Here is a 17,232-nt window from a genome sequence, read left to right as displayed (position 1 = left end):
AAAAGTGGTCCAACAACGGCTAACAAGTGGAGTCAGATAGTATTAGATCAAAAGGAATAGTAAGCCTGAGGACTGGGAGAATTTTAGACTTTGGCAAAGGAGGATCAAAAAGTAGAGAGAGAGAATGAATATGAGAATAGACTAGCAACAGACATAAATTTATGTAAATAGGAAGAGAGTAGTGAATGTAAACGTGGGCCCATTAGAAGCAGAAACATGTCAAATTATAATGGGGGATAAAGAAATGGCAGTAACATGAAAAAAATTTTGCATCTGTCTTCACGGTAGAGGGGGTGGCGCAGTAGTAATGTCACTGAACTAGTAATCCAGAGGCTCATGCTAATGCCTGGGGACATGGGTTCAAATCCCACCATGGCAGCTGGTGGAATTTAAATTCAATTAATAAATCTGGAATTAGTCTCAGTAATGGCAAAGATGAAACCATTGCCAATCGTCATAAAAACCCATCTGGTTCACTAATAGTCTTTAGGGAAGAAAATCCGTCGCCCTTACCCGGTCTGGCCTACATGCGACTCCAGACCGACAGCAATGCGGTTGACTCTTAAATGCCCTCTGAAATGGCTGAGCGAATTATTCAGTTGTCAAGGTCAATTAGGGATGGGCAACAAATGCTGGCCTTGCCAACGACGCCGGCATTCCATGAAAGAATAACAAAAGTCAAAGAAATTATTCTGGAAATAATGGGGAATCCAGGGTCTAGCGAGAATGAGGAACATAAAGAAACAGTATTGGAGAAATTAATAGCACGAAGAGGCGACAAATCCCCTGGACCTGGTGATATGCATCCGAGGGTTTTATAAGAGGTAACTGCAGAGACAGTGGATGCATTGGTTTTGATCTTCCAGAATTCCTTAGATTCTATAACAGTTCCCAAGGATTGGAAGGTAGCAAACATAACCCCACTATTTAAGAAAGAAGAGAGAAAATGGGGAACCATCAGTCGTAGGCAAAATGCTAGAATCTATTAATAGGGACGTGGTAACACGGCACTTAGAAAATCATAGCATGTTAAGGAGACTCAACTCTGATTTATGAAAGGGAAATAGCGTTTGACAAATCTGTTTGTTTTGAGGATGTAACCAGAAAGATGGATAAGGAAGAATCAGTAGATGTAGTCTATTTTGATCTTCAAAAAGCAGTCGAAAAGGTGCCACACAAGAAGTTATTATACAAAATTAGAACTCATGGGATTGAGGGTAATATATTAGAATGGACTGAAGATTCGTTAATGGGCAGAAAATAATAGGAATAAATTGGACATTTTCAGGTTGGCGGGCTGTAATTAGTAGGGTACCACAAGGATCTGTATATTAACGACTTAGATGAGGGAACTGAGTGCAACATATCCAAGTTTTCTGACAATATAAAGCTAGGTGGGAAAGTAAGTGTTGAGGATGACGCAAAGAGGCTGCAGATTGAAGAACAAGAGTAAAGTCTTACTACAATTATACAGATCATTGGTGAGGCCACATCTGGAGTAGTCTGTGCAGCTTCCTTACCCAAGGAAGGCATATTTGCCCCAAAGGGAACGCAAAGAAGGTTCACTAGACTGGTTCTATGAGAAAAGATTGAGAAGACCAGGTCTATATTTTCTGGAGTTTAGAAGAATGAGAGGTCTAATTAAAATATATAAAATTCTTAAGTGGGTGACAGGGTAGATGCTGAGAAAATTGTTTCCCAACTGGGGAATCTAGAATGCAGGGTCACAGTCTTAGAATAAGGGGTCGGCCGTTTCGGATGGAGATAAGGAGAATTTTTTTTTTTACTCAAAGGATTGTGAATCTCTGGAAATCTATCTCAGAGAGTTGTGGATACAAGATCGTTGAGTATGAGTATACCCAAGACAGAGGTTTACAGATTTTTGGGTACCAAGGGAATTAAGGGGAATGGGGATAGTGCAGGAAGGAGGAGTCGAGGTAGATCAGCCAAGATGTTGCTGAATGGCAGAGCAGGCTTGCAGGGCTAAATGGCCTACTCCAGCTCCTATTCCTTAAGTTATGTTATTAATACAAGTTCCTTCAACATCAGATTCCATTTTGTGGAAGCTACATACTTGGAAAAAACCCATAAAGTACACTTAACAATAGCATGAAAATTAAATAATGACTTATGACGAGCAGCTAACTCACTGGCTTATTATATAAAATCTGCACTCCACCACAGAAATAATCTATAAACGTTTTGAACTGCCAGCACTGTTGTAGATTTACTAGAGACTCGAATTTCAATTAATCAAATCACTAACTATAGTTGAAAAAAAATAGTTGCAGACATGCACAATGAATGAGCGTATATGTCTACTATGTAGTAAGAAAATATTCTAACCAATAAAACTCACCTTGCTAGTTAGATATAATTCTGAATGGAGCATTAAAGGAAATTGAAGATAAGAATCAACACTTCCAGCACAGAAAATGAACTAACCTGCAGTTTTGTAGAAGAAGGATCCCAAAGTGAGACATCATCCCATGTGGTGTTCTTCAGATAGAAGTCATTTGGTTCAAACTGTTTGAAATCCTGGAAGAAAAGTTTTTGTATATATAAAATGAATCCATTTTCAATATGACACAATTCTTCTATTCAATATTAGCTATTAATTGACAATGTTCCACTGAAACTTTACATCACCACAATACATTTTTGTTCTTTTCCCTTTCCCACAGGGGATGCAAAAAGTATAATCACAATCACTTAGCAGGCCAAGTCGCAACATGCTACAAACTATGATAATACTCAGTTTTGTTTGTCTGGGCTGTGTTGATCGGTCAGTTTAAGGGTTAAAGGTTTATTTAGTGTGTGGTGCCTGGCACACGGGGAGGACTGGAGCGTGACACACGTGTGGCTGCCAACAGTTGGTGGCAGCCCTGCGGTGGGGGAGGGGGGGAGGGGTGGAGGAGAACAAAAATAGTCAAAGGTAAGGGGAGCCCAACAATGAAGTTACCCTGACTGGAGAGATTGCTTCCATGATGGACGGCATGGGATTGATGGGAGGAATGGGGATGGCAAGAGCAGGTTCGGGGTGGCTTAGGAGGTTGGATGAAATGATGGAATTGGTTAAGTGCAACAAAATGGCAGGGACAGTTATTTGATACAAATTATTCAAAAGCTATTGTTTGTGCTAAAAATAAAGACTCTAGATTTGAATGAAAAAAAAGTTTTAGAAAAGCTGTCAGGTGAATTAAACGAATACATCAGGGTTGATTCTACAGACGAAGATGATAACCTTCCAGAGTTTCTCCATCGTCTAATGCCAATGGGCATGCCACTGCACAAACTTGGTCTAAAGAAAGGAGCAGTTATAATGTTGCTACAAAACTTGAATCCTAAACAAGGACTTTGTCATGGAACAAGATTGGTAGTTAGGAAGTTGTTTTATTCAATGATAGATACTGAAATTATAACAAGCAGATTTCAAGGAAGTAGCATTTATTCCTCAAACATTGAGTACATCAAATGTGAACCTGGCTTTTCAACTCAGGAGGAAACAGTTCCCAATTAGACTCTCATATTCTATGACAATAAAGAAGTCACAAGGCCAGACTCAACAAAATTTGTATTTATATTCCTAGACCTGTTATTACACATGGACAGCTTTATGTAGTTTTTTCCAGCAAAGTTTTGATTCTGTTAAAGTCTTTGGTGAAAGAATAACTAGAAATCCTGTATTTAAAGAAGTGCTGCTGCAATAAAGATACTAATTTGACCGCAAATGTGTTGTGGGTCTCTGCCAGTAAACTTCATAAAATGCAGTTTTGCTTTACAGAGCAGTAACTTCTCCTGTAGTCAGTTAATTCCTTCAAATATGTGTACAAATCAGCAATGAATGCATTCAAAACTAGTTCTTATTCAGGTGTCATAGGATATAAATGAAAATTAAGATCCTTGATTATGTGGCTGTCCTTCAACAGATACCCATACAAAATTACTGAAAACATCTATGTTTCAAATTAATAGGAGCATAAAGAGAATGAATGTCCAATAATTAGCATGAATTCTCAAAGCTTAATTTGGCTCCTTCTCAAACAGAGTCTCACTTATTTTTTTGAGGGGACGAAACATGTATTACATTCGTTTACCCTCACTCTCAACTCCTTAAAAAAAAACACAGCTAAAAAGCCAAAAGCAAAATACTGCGGATGCTGGAAATCTGAAATGAAAACAGAAAATGCTGCAAATACCCAGCAGATCAGGCAGCATATGTGGAGAGAAAAACAGAGTTAACGTTTCAGGTCTGTGACCTTTCATCAGAACCTTTCCAGTACATACCATCAATTTTCACCCCATCTATACCATGTACCAACTCCACTTCTACTGATATTCTGTCAGCATCGTCTTCCTTAGTAAACAATGATACAAAGTATTCATTAAATATTCTAGATGTGCCCTGCACCTCTAAGCATATATAATCTTCTTTGTCACTAATAGGACCTATGTCTTATATCAGTATGTGATGGATACGAATCCAGTTTCTCCTCCCCCAAAAACATGAATTGCTACTTACCTCTATATGATCTTTACAATAATCCAAACCAATATCTGTAAGGATCTTTTTTACTGTTTTACGAGCCTTTCTTAGATTTGCAAGGTTGTTCACAGGAAGCTGGTACATAGTTTCTGTTTGGGACAAAAAGGCACAGTATTTTCAACATACTGTTAGTGTGATAGGACTTAACTGATGATGCTTAATCATTACAAAAAGAAAGTGAAAATACTAATGGGTAAAGGTAATACTCAGGTAACTTAGACATGCAATTTTTTTTTAAAAACATGGTTTCTGCTTTCTTCAATTTCCTGACCACCACTCCCCTCCAACATGAGTTATTTTCAATTTTTAAAGAGTTAACTGATTCGAGTGCAATGCTGAACTGTACATTGGTGTCAGGTCAGTTCAGTTCACTTGCAAACTTATCAATCAGAGCAAAACATTATACAACACAGATGCATACTGACATTGTGGATTTCAATGCGGATGGACTATGCTATGATACCACAATGGCATGTCATGGAATGCATTTTTCACTTTTTGGTACATCTGAAGGATAGTGACCATCAAAAACTCAGTGACACAAAGTGATGACAGAGTTCCATGCCTTCAATTCAACTATGTGGCTAATTTTCCCATCTCAACTGCATTGCTGTGATGAAGTGCTAAGCAGAGGCCAACATATTCCTCATGAAGGAAAGCCAGGGAAGTTATCACTGCTCTGCTCTTCTACACGAGTGGCTCACAGCAGCGGTAGCAGAGAATTGAGAGTAGGATCCCACACTGACCAATACACTTGTGTCGTGCAGCTAGAGTATTGGCTATGTGGTACAGATTCTCGGAAAAGAAAAATGTGATGCTTTCAAATAACTGAATTCAAAAAGAAGGGGATAAATAGCTAATGAGCATTGAAGTGGAAGACCTTAGGAATATCTACAATCTGAAATGATTAAAAACTCCACAGGAAACAATGGTTCCTAATGCTGCTGTAACTTAGCTGCTGTTAATTTCAGTGGGGAGATATATGGATGGATGAATATTCTGGAGTTTTGTTTGATTACCTTTTGGAATGAGGGAATAATTATGCACAGCTTTCCCTCAGGAGATTAAATAGGTGGGGTAGAATCCATGATAGGGTAGATTGTGTATGGTCTGTGGAGGAAGCGAGCTTGATGGACCAAATAGCCTTTTCTTGTTCCATGCTTTATGTTCTCATGTACCCTTTCATCAATAATGCTATCTTTGCAAAACACAGAACACACTTCAAGTGATGTAACCAGATAGAATCTCAGGTAGCATTTAATTAACCTCAATTTTCAACTTCTTGAATAGCGAATTATAGATAAGCAACATAATGCAGGTATCAGGAGAACTGGAGACTAGTCAAGACTTAAATCTTGCTGTAAGTTTTAATAAAACTGGCTGTAAAGTAAAAGACAATTCTAGCTTAAGTACCTGTGCTTTAAAATAACTAATCCAAGGATTAACTAGGTGAAGTCACAAAATATTACAGCAAATAAAACTTAAGTGTCATTAACACAAGTCAGAAACTAAATATGTGCATTTAGAATAGTCTGAATCAGTCCACTCCGCTAATTTTAATTACTGCTTTATGTTCTCTTCTTTCAGTGTACCTGGTTTAGTTTCCCTTAGCACACAACTGTCCAACTTGCAAATCTAGGACCCCATGAGGTACTCAAATCTTGAAAATCAAGCCCCAAAGACCAGGAAACTCAGTTTTATTTGTGTTTAACGTCTTTATTTCCTAGTTTGTCTTACACAAAATGACACCTTAACACTCAGGAATTACGGTGGAAGGCAACATCTGACTAAGGAAAACACTAAATAAAGCAATATGCTGAATAGGAAAAGCATTTACAAATTCTACAGGATTCTGTTTTTAGAAATTACATCTTTTCTGTACAACAGATACTACAGTTCTATATTTCCAAATTAACATTAATCTGCATGAAACAGTTTTATGTTAATGCTAAAATGCATGTACTCATTTTAGCTAGACTTCTATTGGAAATTGAATTAAGCTGTACAGACCTGAACAGGTTTGATTCTCGTGTATGTTGAGTTGGCTAAGACAACAGTGTCTCTGTTGCAAAGTATATGTATGAATGTTTAGCCAGAATAGGATTGGCCTATGTGGTGGTCTCCAACAGCCTGACAAAATGAATTGTCCAGATCTGTGCACTTTGGTGAGGTTGCACAGCACTGCCAGTACCTTTGAAACCAAACCCAACCAAGTGTCAGCACTTTCAGGAGAGATGAGAAGAAAGAAAAGTTGAGAAATGTAAAAAAGGAAATTGGGAAGTGGTTGAACAATGGAATGTAGCATGTCTATTTAAAGAAATACAACAAAGCATTCCAAGGATGACCAAATTAACACAGTAAGAGACAATGAGATTGCACCCAAGATCTTCCATACTGTTGTTATTAATACCCCTAGGTTAAACAGCAGTACATACAGAAGCCTTAGAGCAAATGATAGGATCAATGTATCGCACATATTTGCTGAACATGAAGTATGCTAACGAGCAAATGATTCAAATTTACAAAATTTAAAGTCAAATTCTCCTTTTTAATTAAAATTACTAGTGTACATAGTTCAGAAGCAGAAAGAAAATATGTAATGGGTAAAATCACTGCATGATGTGTGTTAACATACAGACCAGAATGACCCCAGGTTTGATCACTGGACTGTGATGAGCTATCCAATCTCAGCTGGGACAATGTAGATACTAATAACTAGCTTCAATGTCCCAGGCAAGAATGATGGGGCAGAAAAGCAAGCCAGCATTTCCAACCAGTTTCCCCTGCTGGAAAGCATGCGTGTGGACAATGTGTGAGGACAGGTTTAGATGAAATGCTTGCCAGTCAGTCATTTACCGCCCAGGCACTCGCATGAAGAACAACATAGGCAAGGTACTGGAGGCTGCGAGTGTTTCTGGAAACATGCCACATGTTGGCAACAAATGCTGGAGAATAGTTGAATACATCTGTGACTGTTATAGACAGAAGAAATTGCCTTTACACAAGTTTTTTTAAATCTTGTGAAAATTACAAGACAGGTTTTAGAGACTTACATTCAATTTCCTGGAATTTAACCAAGGCTCAAATTTAAGAGAAAACTGAATGCCAATCGCTTTTAGCAGAGAAGGAAACCTCCGATTCTGGAATTACTGTTTAATGGGAAATGTCCACATAAATCAAAGAAAGTTCAAAACTGCAGCTAGGAGAGACATTTGTCTGCTAGGAAGTTCAGAAGCTTTTTCAATATACAAAATTATTAGAAATCAGTATGCATGCCCTGGGGGGGACAGACACACCACAAAAATGTAATCAAATGTAGCTTCAAGTTAAGGCTGCAATATATTTAAATAAAACTTCTCACCTGAACTTTTGTCCCCAGGTTTAACAGTTTGCTGATGAGGGGATTTCTGTAGGAAATAAAGTAAAATTTTTGACGAATACTATTAAATTAAAAGATACAGAAGAGAAAGCCACTAAACTTTTTAAAATAAATACCAAAGTTACAATGCCTTAGCCACTGGGGGAATTAAAATGAGTCCATAACAAATCAAAGTTACAGTCTGAGAACACTGATCAACGGCCATTAAACTGCAGGCATATGAAATTAATGAGACATGTTTGTCTATCGACTTCAATGAGGTGGGGACAGAGACATAAAAGGACATACCACATGCCAAAACATTGCTCCACTCTTCTCAAAGATGCATTTTTGGTGAGCTCACCTGGGATCTAGCATGTTATACATGCCATTTTAAAGGTTTAGCCAGTGGGTTATGGTGGTGGTACCCAATCTTCTGGATCTATAATTTTATATGGTTCAAGAAGAGATGAACTAGAAGATACAAGTATCTAGCCCAATTGTTGATTCATGAGTAAGTATATGCGAGTTCTAGCGGATATCATTTATGACTCACACAGTGCTCTTTGGGAACATGCTTCAGAGTCCCAATGCAGGTTTAATGTGGCGCATTCGCTTTTATAATAGAGCTCTGAGAAATGAAACCAACGGCTTCATTTGGCAGAAATGAAAAATCCACGACACCACTTGAGGCGAAGTTGTGGCAAAAAAGATTTATAATTTCAGGGAGAGAATTCTATCCGACACCAATCTATCACAGAGCCTCGAAGGAGCAGACAAGTACCTCTCTGCCACATGATTTTATGAAAGGGAAATAGTGTTTGACAAATTTAAGAATTGTTTTGAGGATGTAAATAGTAGGGTAGATAAAGAGGAGCCTGTAGATGTAATACACTTGGATTTCCAAAAGTCCACATAATAAAGGTGCCACACAAGAGGCTAATATGCAAGATAAGGGCTCTTGGAGTTGGGGATAATATATCAGCAGGGATAAAGGGTTGGTTAATGGACAGGAAGCAGACAGTAGGGATAAATGAGGCATTTTCAAATCGGCAAGCAGTAACCAGTGGAGTGCCACAAGAATTGGTGCTGGGGCCTCAGCTATTTACAATCTATGTTAATGGCTTATATGGAGAGACTGAGAGTAACACATCCAGGTCTACTGATGATACAAAGCTAGGTCAGAATGTAAGCCATGAGGAGGACAAAAGGAGGCTGCCGAGATATATAGACAGGTTAAGTGAGTGGGCAACAGAGTGGCAGATGGAGTATTTATGGGCAAGTGTGAGGTTACTTTGGTAATAAGAATACAAAATCAGATTTTTTTTTAAAAAAGGTGTGAAACTTCTAAATGTTGATGCTCAGTAAGACTTGGGTGCACTCCTACAAGGAACACAATATTAGCATGCAGGTACAACAAGCAACTAAGGAGGCAAATGGCAAGTTGGCCTTTATTGCAAGGAGATCAGAGTACAAGAATAAGGAATTCTTGCTACAATTATATAGAGCTTTAGGTGAGACCACACCTGGAGTACTGTGCTCAGTTTTGGTCTCCCCATCTAAGGAAGGATATACTTGCCTTGGAGGCAGTATTGTGAAGGTTGACAAGATTGGTTCTTGGGATGAGAGGGTTGTTCTATGATGAGAGGATGAGTAAACTTGGCCTATACTCTGGAGATATCAGGGATGCTTCCAGTGTCCCTGACGACCATGCGTGCAGGAAGAGTACCCATCTGCAGCTACTGGTTACCGCATTACAGAGTTGGAGCTGTGGGTGGATTCACTGTGGAGCATCCACGATGCAGAGGACGTCGTGGATAGCACGTTTAGCGAGGTGGTCACACCACAGGTAATGGCTGCACAGGCAGAAAAGGGATGAATGACCATCAGGCTGAGTAGTAGGCGCAGGCCAGTAGTGCAGGAGTCCCCTGTGGCCATCCCCCTCACAAACAGATACATCACTTTGAATACTGTTGAGGGGGATGGCCTCCCAAAGGAAAGTATCAACAGCCAAATCATGGCACCACAGATAGCTCTGCTGCACAGCAAGATGGGGGAAAAGACTGGGAGAACCAAAGTGATAGGAGATTCAATTGTAAGGGGAACAGACAGGCATTTCTGTGGCCGCAAATGAGACTCCAGGATGGTATGTTGCCTCACGGGTGCTAGGGTCAAGGATGTCTCGTGCAGGACATTGTGAAGGGGGAGGGTGCACAGCCAGTGGTCGTGGTACATGTCGGTACCAACGACATAGGTAGCAAAAGGGATGAGGTCTTGCAAGATGAATTTAAGGAGTTTAGATTAGATTAGATTAGAGATACAGCACTGAAACGGGCCCTTCGGCCCACCGAGTCTGTGCCGACCATCAACCACCCATTTATACTAATCCTACACTAATCCCATATTCCTACCAAACATCCCCACCTGTCCCTATATTTCCCTACCACCTACCTATACTAGTGACAATTTATAATGGTCAATTTACCTACCAACCTGCAAGTCTTTTGGCTTGTGGGAGGAAACCGGAGCACCCGGAGAAAACCCACGCAGACACAGGGAGAACTTGCAAACTCCACACAGGCAGTACCCAGAATCGAACCCGGATCCCTGGAGCTGTGAGGCTGCAGTGCTAACCACTGCGCCACCGTGCCGCCCTTACAGTTAGGAGCTAAATTAAAAAAGCAGGACCTCAGGAGGTAGTAATCTCAGGATTACTTCCTGTGCCACATGTTAGTGAGTATAGGAACAGGAGAATAGACCAAATGGCTGGAGAAATGGCGCAGGAGGGAGGGATTTAGATTCCTGGGATATCGGGACCGGTTCTGGGGAAGGTGGGACCTGTACAAGCGGGACAGGTTACACCCAGGCAGGACTGGAAACAATGTCCTCGCAGGGGCATTTGTTAGTGCTGTTGGGGAGGATTTAAACTAGAATGGCAGCGGGGGTGAGAACCTGAGCAGGGAGACTGAGGAGGAGGAAACAAGGACAGAAACGAAAGACAGGAAACAGAAAGGCAAAAGTGGAAGGCATAGAAATCAAGGGTAAGGAACAAATAGGGCCATAGTGCGAAATAGTGCTAAGATGACTAAGAATGTTAGAAGGACAAGCCTAAAGGCATTGTGTCTCAACGTGTGGAGTATTCGCAATAAGGTAGGCGAATTAACCGCGCAAATAGATGTAAAAGGATACGATATAGTTGCAATTATGGAGACATGGTTGCAGGGTGACCAAGGATGGGAACTGAACAATATTTAGGAAGGAGGCGCAGAAAGGGAAAGGAGGTGGAGTAGCATTGTTAGTAAAAGAGGAAATCAATACAATAGTGAGGAAGGATATTAGCTCAGAGAATCCCGATGTGGAATCTGTATGGGTGGAGCCAAGAAACACGAAGGGGCTGAAAATGTCGGTGGGGGTTGTATATAGACCCCCATACAGCTGTGGTGATAGAGGATAGCATTAAACAGGAAATTAGAGACACGTGCAATAAGGGTGCAACAATAATCATGGGTGAATTTAATCTACAGGTAGATTGGGCAAACCAAATTAGCAATAATACTGTAGAGGAGGAATTCTTGGAGTGCGTACGTGATGGTTTTTTGGACCAATACGTTGGGGAACCAACTAGAGAACAGGCCACCCTAGACTGGGTATTGCGTAATGAGAAAGGATTAGTTAACAATCTTGTTGTGCGGGGTCCCTTGGGGAAGAGCGACCAGAACATAATAGAATTCTTCATTAAGATGGAGAGTGAGAGAATTGACTCCGAGACTAGGGTCCTGAATCTAAATAAAGGAAACTATGAAGGTATGAGGCGCGAGTTGGCTATGATAGAATGGGGAATGTTACTTAAAGAGTTAACAGTGAATGAGCAATGGCTAGCATTTAAAGAGCACATGGATGAATTGCAACAATTGTTCATTCCTGTCTGGTGCAAAAATAAAACAGGAAGGGTGGCTCAACCGTGTCTTACAAAAGAAATTAGGGATGGTATTAGATCCAAGGAGAATATAAAATGGCCAGAACAAGCAGCAAACCTGAGGATTGGGAGCAGTTTAGAATTCAGCAAAGGAGGACGAAGTGATTGATTAAGGGGAAAGTAGAGTATGAGAGTAAGCTTGCAGAGAACATAAAAAGTGACTGTAAAAGCTTCTATAGATATGTGAAGAGAAAAAGATTAGTGAAGGCAAATGTGGATCCCTTACAGTCAGAAACGGGAGAATTTATAATGGGGAACAAAGAAATGGCAGAACAATTAAATACATACTTTGGTTCTGTCTTCACAAAGGAGGACACAAATTACCACCCAGAAATGTTGGGGAACATAGCGTCTCGTGAGAAGGAGGAACTGTATGAAATCAGTATTAGTAGGGAAATGGTGTTAGGGAAATTGACGGGATTGAAGGCCGATAAATCCCCAGGGCCTGATAATCTACATCCCAGAGTACTTAAGGAAGTGACCCTTGAAATAGCAGATGCATTGCTGGTCATTTTTCAGAATTCTATAGACTCTGGAACAGTTCCAACGGATTGGAGGGTAGCTAATGTAACCCCACTATTTTAAAAAAAAAGAGGAAGAGAGAAAACAGGGAATTACAGACCGGTTAGCCTGACATCAGTAGTGGGGAAAATGCTGGAGTCCATTATAAAAGATGTAATAGCAGAGCACTTGGAAAACAACGACAGGAGCAGACAAAATCAACATGGATTCACGAAAGGGAAATCATGCTCGACAAATCTACTGGTATTTTTTGAGGATGGAACTAGTATAATAAATAAGGGAGAACCACTGGATGTGATGTAATTGGACTTTCAGAAGGCTTTCAATAAGGTCCCACATAAGAGATTAGAATGCAAAATTAAAGCACATGGGATTGGGGGTAAGGTACTGACATGGATAGAGAACTGGTTGGCAGACAGGAAACAAACAGTAGGAATAAATGGGTCTTTTTCCAAGTGGCAGGCAATGACTAGTGGAGTACCGCAAGGATCAGTGCTAGGACCCCAGCTATTCACAATATATATTAATGATATAGATGAGGGAATTAAATGTAATATATCCAAGTTTGCAGACGACACAAAGCTGGGTGGGAGTGAGAGCTGTGAGGAGGATGCAGAGAAGCTCCAGTGAGATTTGGACAGGTTGAGTGAGTGGGCAAATATATGGCAGATGCAGTATAATGTGGATAAATGTGAGGTTATCCACTTTAGTGGCAGAAACAGAAAAGCAGATTATCTGAACAGCGACAGATTGGGAAAGGGGGAGGTGCAGCGAGACCTGGGTGTCCTTGTGCACTAGTCGCTGAAAGTAAGCATGCAGGTGCAGCAGGCAGTTAAGGAGGCAAATGGTACGTTGGCCTTCATAGCAAGAGGATTTGAATACAGGAGAAAGGATGTCTTGCTGCAATTATACAAGGTCTTGGTGAGACCACATCTGGAGTATTGTGTGCAGTTTTGGTCTCCTTATCTGAGGAAGGATGTTCCTGCTACAGAGGGAGTGCAGCGAAGGATCACCAGACTGATTCCTGGGATGGCAGGACTGACGTATGAAGAGAGATTAGGCTTGTATTCGCTAGAGTTTAGAAGAATGAGAGGGGATCTCAGAAACCTACAAAACCCCAACAGGACTGGACAGACTAGATGCAGGAAGGATGTTCCTGATGGCGGGGGAGCCCAGGACCAGGGGTCATAATCTAAGGATAAGGAGTAAGCCATTTAGGACTGAGATGAGGAGGGATTCGCTACCATAGAAAGCAACTGAGGCCAAATCATTAAATATATTCAAGAAAGAGTTAGATATAGTTCTTAGGGCTAAAGGGATCAAGGGATACGGGGAGAAAGCAGGAACAGAGTACTTAGTTTGGATGATCAGCCATGATGGTATTGAATGGTGGTGAAGGCTCGAAGGGCCAAATGGCCTACTCCTGCTCTTATTTTTCTATGTTTCTATCTGATTCCTAAGGTACTTGATAGGGTAGAGATATTGTGAGGTTGTTTCCCTGACTGGGGAATTTAGAACACTGGCAAAGCCACAGGATAAGGGCTTGATTATTTCAGACTGAGATGAGGAAAAATTTCTTCAGAGGGTTGTGAACCTTTGGAATTATCTATCCTAAAAGGTTGTGGATGCTCCATTGTTGAGTACATTCAAGGCTGGGATAGGCAGACTTTTGATCTCTCGGGGAATCAAGGGATATGGGGAGCGAGCAAGAAAGTGAAGCTGAGGTAGAAGATCAGCCACAATCGTATTCAATGGAAGAGCAGGCTCGAAGGGCCATATGGTCTACCCCTGCTTTTTTATTTATGTTATGTTCAATCCCTTACATCAGGGCATGGACCTGTAGGGAGTAGCACACAGGACTGCATTTTGACACCAAGAACATGAAGGTGACTTATGCTCTGTCTTGCATAGATCCTTCTAGCACTCTGAAGGCAGATGTTTATCATAAAGCTCATATGGAAATGAAACTTGGGACAATAAATGCTGAAAATTGTTACTATAGGCAGGGTGTATGAACATATGCACATATTTAGGCTTCACTGCCTAAACTGATTGGGCTGGGTTGGAGAAATGAAGTTGTTCCTGAAGTGCCATCACCACTTGATGGGAAATTACATGCATTAGGCAAACAATACACTTACATTTTGTGGCGATTGTGCTGCTCAGATCATTCTGGAAGAGCTCCTGGTAATCACTTTCCAACAATGACTCAAAACCATGATCATCAGTTGTGTAATGATCAAACAGTGACTAACCTAAATGAGGTGTGGGGACACGAAGTATTTTCTCTGTTAGATCTAGTTTTGTAGCTCAGGGTACCTTTCATGATTTATCAGCTAGCTTCTGGATATAATGGAGCTTCCACTAGGGGTTGGGATTCTACCACTTAGCTTCAGACATTTTCTGAAAGCCAACATCTTAAATGAGCAGTGATCCACCTGAACAAGCAGCAGGAAGATTACTAGTCCACTTTAAACACCAGCTACTATGATTTGCGTACTCCTGAGCTTTGGCTAGAACAAACTGAAGTGCAATGTGTTCTTATGGGAAGAGAATATGTACTCTGTTAATGAAGATTCTAATTCTGTAAGTTTCCAGGTAGCTTTGTTCCGAGAATTTTAAGCACAGTGAGAGCTCTCCTTGTGAGCCAGACATTTGGCTGACCAAAAAAAGCTGTTCACAAAATTTTAAACTGACCTAAGTACCCATGATTAGTACATACGCTTTAGCATTTTAAAAATGTAGTCAATATACAATATAGCAAATACAATATACATCAGTCTGTTGTAACCTTCTATCTCAGATAACCTAAGGAATACCACAATGCCCTAACACACCAATTATGATTCATTAGCAAGAAAGAACATGAGAAGACCACCCTGCCTCACCTCAGTTTATAGCATAACAAAGGTTCTATACTACATGGGAGACCAGATAAAATAGTAAATTACCCAATTAGGTCATTCACTTACCATGGATAAACTAGAGAATGCATTTATGAAATCAAAGAAGAGTAGATCTTCAAGAGATTTGTTACTGTAGAATCTTCTTCCCTTACCCTCAGCAGTACATGTCATTTATCATTTTTTTTGCCAACTAAGGTTAAGCAAATGGGATTATGGACAGAAATTTGGAATAAGTTTAGTCCTTTATAATTATTCCTAGCCCAAAAAGTGAATAATCAATTAGTAACATGAAGAAAAATATTTTACGATATGTACAAGCCACACAATTGTAAAGCCCAACTTAGTAAATCCAGACCAAGGAACCAATTTCACAGTAGAAAGCAGGGAAAAGGGTAAAATGTTGGGAGGTCGAGCATAATTTAATTAATTTAAAAATCCTGGATGCAATGGATAGTTAGTTAGCAATGTTCATTTACAATTCTCCATACACTACACCCAAATGAAGCAGTTTAAGAGGGAGACTTCTTTTGGGATTCATGGAAGAACTTAAAAGCATCTTGGCCAAGACACTCTTGCTTTGTAGCCAAATCTAAACATTTGGAATGTTCCAGAATTACTTCCACATAACAAGCATACAAATGTTACGGAAGTCCTATTTACAAAGGCAAATTGAAGCTCGATTCATCATGCAATCTGATCCATTTGTCACCACAAGCAGAAATTAGGTTCCTAAAATTGCACTGCCATAAACATTATCTGTCTCAAAGGTAGGTTACAAAACTAGGCCAATTTGGACGTATGCTTATACTTGTCAGAATGAAATGCTGAGCCAGTTAGATCTGTAAACTGCTACTTGTGCATATTAGAAGATGCATACACAGGCATGCAGACTTAGATGCACTAATGGAGCTGCATAATGGTATAAATAGAATCACTGCAGAAAATCAGAACCAGTATATTCAAATATTGTGTCAAATTAATGCATCAAGTCTTTGTACCAACATGCTACGCACCTTGGGAAACATTACGGTTTAAGAACGCCTGAAAACCGTATTTTCCTTAAAAAAAACACATATGGTCACTGATTAACTAATGTATAATTTCCCAAGCTACGGTTAGTCACATAGAAGTACAACCTTAAAAGAGGGAAAAAAAGGCACCATCTGATAGATTGGTATCCCAGTAAGCATCCAATTATCTTCAATGTCTCTTATCACCAAACGAGCACTAGCACTACTACCAAGCCAAGTTTAAACTTTTAGCACATAATAAACACCTAGGCAATTGGCCAACCATTCCTCAAGCTGTCAACATTACATGAGCCATTCTTTCTCATTTACCCCCCAGTACCTTAAATCTTTGAAATCAACCAGGATTGTAGAATAAGCAGTACTTTCAACAAAAAGTTCTACCTTCTGCCTAGTCTGATATTTTAAAGGCGACTGCCATTATTTTTCTTAAAAGAATGTTCCCAGCCTGATCTATATTGCCTGACGGTTCAAGCACAGAATCACTTTTACGAATAGCACCCTCCTTAAAGCACTCATGTGGGGACACTGGTTGAGAAAACTTAGCTCCAATACCCTTTGCGATAAAAACACTGCATCACAGCACAACATGCAAAATGTGATTGAAAGAGAAAGTAAAATTTAAATCCTAAAATGTTAAATACCTACATACTACCTTGACCCTGTTACAACAGTGTGGCCAATCTCACAAGCTGAGTATTAGGCAGCCATATTCCTGAAGGGACTTTAACTTTTTGCCATTTCCTTTTCCCTGTTGCAACCTGAGTCAACTAATTTTCTTTTCTCATATCATTTCCATTCACATTGCTGCGATGAGGGATGGAACCCTTCACTTTGTTCACAGAAAACAAATGTCCTTTGGCATCATGACTGGAATTATACTACAGAAAAATCCA

At 40.1% G+C, this 17,232-nt stretch overlaps 1 protein-coding gene across 5 annotated transcripts in view; it reads right to left on the bottom strand.

The window, feature by feature from the left end:
• adnpb (activity-dependent neuroprotector homeobox b) overlaps nt 1-17,232 on the bottom strand; it is a 35,701-nt gene that overhangs the window by 5,450 nt on the left and 13,019 nt on the right. For 2 of the 5 annotated variants that reach the window (XM_068048172.1, XM_068048173.1), the window contains 3 exons: nt 7,908-7,953; nt 4,523-4,635; nt 2,446-2,538 (listed from right to left, as the gene is read on the bottom strand). In XM_068048172.1, coding sequence (XP_067904273.1) covers nt 2,446-2,538; nt 4,523-4,635; nt 7,908-7,953 — 252 coding nt within the window. Of the gene's footprint in view, nt 1-2,445; nt 2,539-4,287; nt 4,358-4,522; nt 4,636-5,565; nt 5,745-7,907; nt 7,954-17,232 lie in introns of those variants that run through there. The other 3 variants (XM_068048174.1, XM_068048175.1, XM_068048176.1) reach the window with 3 other exon arrangements.

Source organism: Heterodontus francisci, chromosome 16, assembly GCF_036365525.1.
Source record: "Heterodontus francisci isolate sHetFra1 chromosome 16, sHetFra1.hap1, whole genome shotgun sequence".
Classification (NCBI taxonomy): domain Eukaryota; kingdom Metazoa; phylum Chordata; class Chondrichthyes; order Heterodontiformes; family Heterodontidae; genus Heterodontus; species Heterodontus francisci.
The sequence above is the reverse complement of the archived record's forward strand: the minus strand, read 5'-3'. Positions and strand labels throughout refer to the sequence as shown.